The 1957-nt window shown below is 34.3% G+C and overlaps 1 protein-coding gene across 1 annotated transcript; it reads left to right on the forward strand.

Annotated features, from left to right (window-relative positions):
- Nucleotides 1-228: 228 nt before the first annotated feature.
- Nucleotides 229-1586, forward strand: LOC139901199 (F-box/FBD/LRR-repeat protein At1g13570-like). The gene is made up of 4 exons (XM_071883929.1): nucleotides 229-255; nucleotides 328-927; nucleotides 1026-1178; nucleotides 1263-1586. The coding sequence occupies exons 1-4, from the start codon at nucleotides 229-231 to the stop codon at nucleotides 1584-1586; spliced, it is 1104 nt and encodes a 367-aa protein (XP_071740030.1).
- The last annotated feature ends 371 nt before the right edge of the window (nucleotides 1587-1957 follow it).

The following is a 1957-nucleotide window of genomic DNA, read 5'->3' on the forward strand; positions in this document are numbered from 1 at the left end:
TGAAATTTTGTTATCGTGTTTTAGTTTTCTATGAATGTGAGTTTTTAAAAATATTAGTTATAATTTTAAACAGTTAGGCTTCTCTTTTCTTTGAGCGATTTTTTTAATAAGAATTTTTTCAAATCGTTAAAATGCATGAATTCATTGTACGTGATAAGTGATATGATAACATTAAAGTAGTGGTTATCAAAATATATAATACGGAGTAATATATTTGTTTTAATGACAATGCCAAAGGTTGCTGTTGGAAAAAAGGTTGCTGTTGGAAAAATCTGAAATATAAACATCACTTTCTCTTATTGATAACACGTTAGTTTTTTTTTGTAGACTTGTGGAGTGTATATGATGAAAACTCAATGCCTAAGTTCGGATATAATCAGCTCCCTTCCTCTAAACATAATTGAAACTATTTTAACTTTTATGCCAATCCGAGATGCAGTGAAAACAAGCATTTTGTCAAAGAAATGGAGGTACTGTTGGATGACTATGCCCAAACTTATATTTGATCAAAACCAAGTACATGGCTACAACTACAACTATAGACATTCGGTGAAATCTAAGCTTGTCAGTGCGATCTTCCATGTTTTGTTTATACACAGTGGTCCGACGATACTAGAATTCAAGCTCCCTATCATCGACTTGGACTTGGTAACAGAGTTTGACGCGATCATACTTTATCTTTCAAGGAGAACTAATGTGAAAGATTTGATCATCTATAATTCAAACAACTTCTACAAACTACCCAATCCGTTCTTTTCCTTGCAAGGATTAGAATATATACGCCTAAGACATTGTAATTTTGAGCCTCCAGTGACATTTAATGGATTTAATAAATTGAAGAGCCTGTGGTTTGAAAATGTTCAAGTTTCTGTTAAAGCGCTTCAGCACTTCCTCTCGAATTGCCCACTACTTGAGGATATGTGTTTGGTACGTTTACTGATGCAATGCCTTTAGTTTTATATGCATCTCATACAAAAAATATTGCGATTGCTAATCTTTATTTTTGTTTTTTTTTTTCCTGAAAGTACTTGGCTGTAGGTGGTATGCCAAAAAAGCTTCCAACTTGGCTTCACCTAAGACATGTTACCTTGGATTTGTGCCTAAGGGAACATGATGTCATTTCATCTGCACTTTGCATCATCAGGAGCGCCCCAAATCTACAGCGACTTAATTTTATGGTATTTAATTTTATTGCTTATTGCTTATGATAATGGTTCTTTCAATACCGGTTTAATGATATCTAACCGTGTTTTCTGTATTAGATGAACGATAATGTAAACCTTCCGATTCAGGGAAGTTCCATGAAGTTAGTTGATTTCCAAGACGGCTTGAGTTTGACCTTTGATCATCTTAAGCATTTTGAAATTCTAATATCTCGTAACTATGTGTTTATGATGGAATTTGTGAAACTCGTGATGGCTAAGTCGCCTGTACTAGAGATAGCACGAACTGAGCTTAAGACCAATATTTCTGTTGAGGAAGAACTGAAGATTTGTAAAGAGATGATTAATCTGCCATTTTCGCGTGCATCACCTTCATCAAAGTTAATTATTGAACGCCCAAAAACTTCTTCACGAAGGCGGTGATTTTGGCGTTTCGTCGGTAATTGTGTTCTTAATATTAAGGATTGTCAAAGCACATTGTGTTGCTTTTATGTGGACTATTTTATTGAGTGCATGTCTAGATTATGTTTTCTTAAGTTGCATGATGTTAAAAATCCGAACTTTGCTTCTTAAGTTAATCATCCCGTATGGAACTCTGTTAAGTCCATTTACTTGTTCATCCTGCTAAATCAGTTAGTCGAATATGTGTTTCAAAGACTGGCCTTCCTTAAAGTACAAAATTTGACATCCTAAGAACATACTGTTCATGAAGCTACACTTGAGTGCTTCGGTAGCCTAATAATAAACACCTTTAAACCGTACCTTACCATAACTCCATTTGTTTTCTTTGACTT

This window comes from Rutidosis leptorrhynchoides, chromosome 3, assembly GCF_046630445.1.
Source record: "Rutidosis leptorrhynchoides isolate AG116_Rl617_1_P2 chromosome 3, CSIRO_AGI_Rlap_v1, whole genome shotgun sequence".
In the NCBI taxonomy this organism is placed as follows: Eukaryota; Viridiplantae; Streptophyta; class Magnoliopsida; order Asterales; family Asteraceae; genus Rutidosis; species Rutidosis leptorrhynchoides.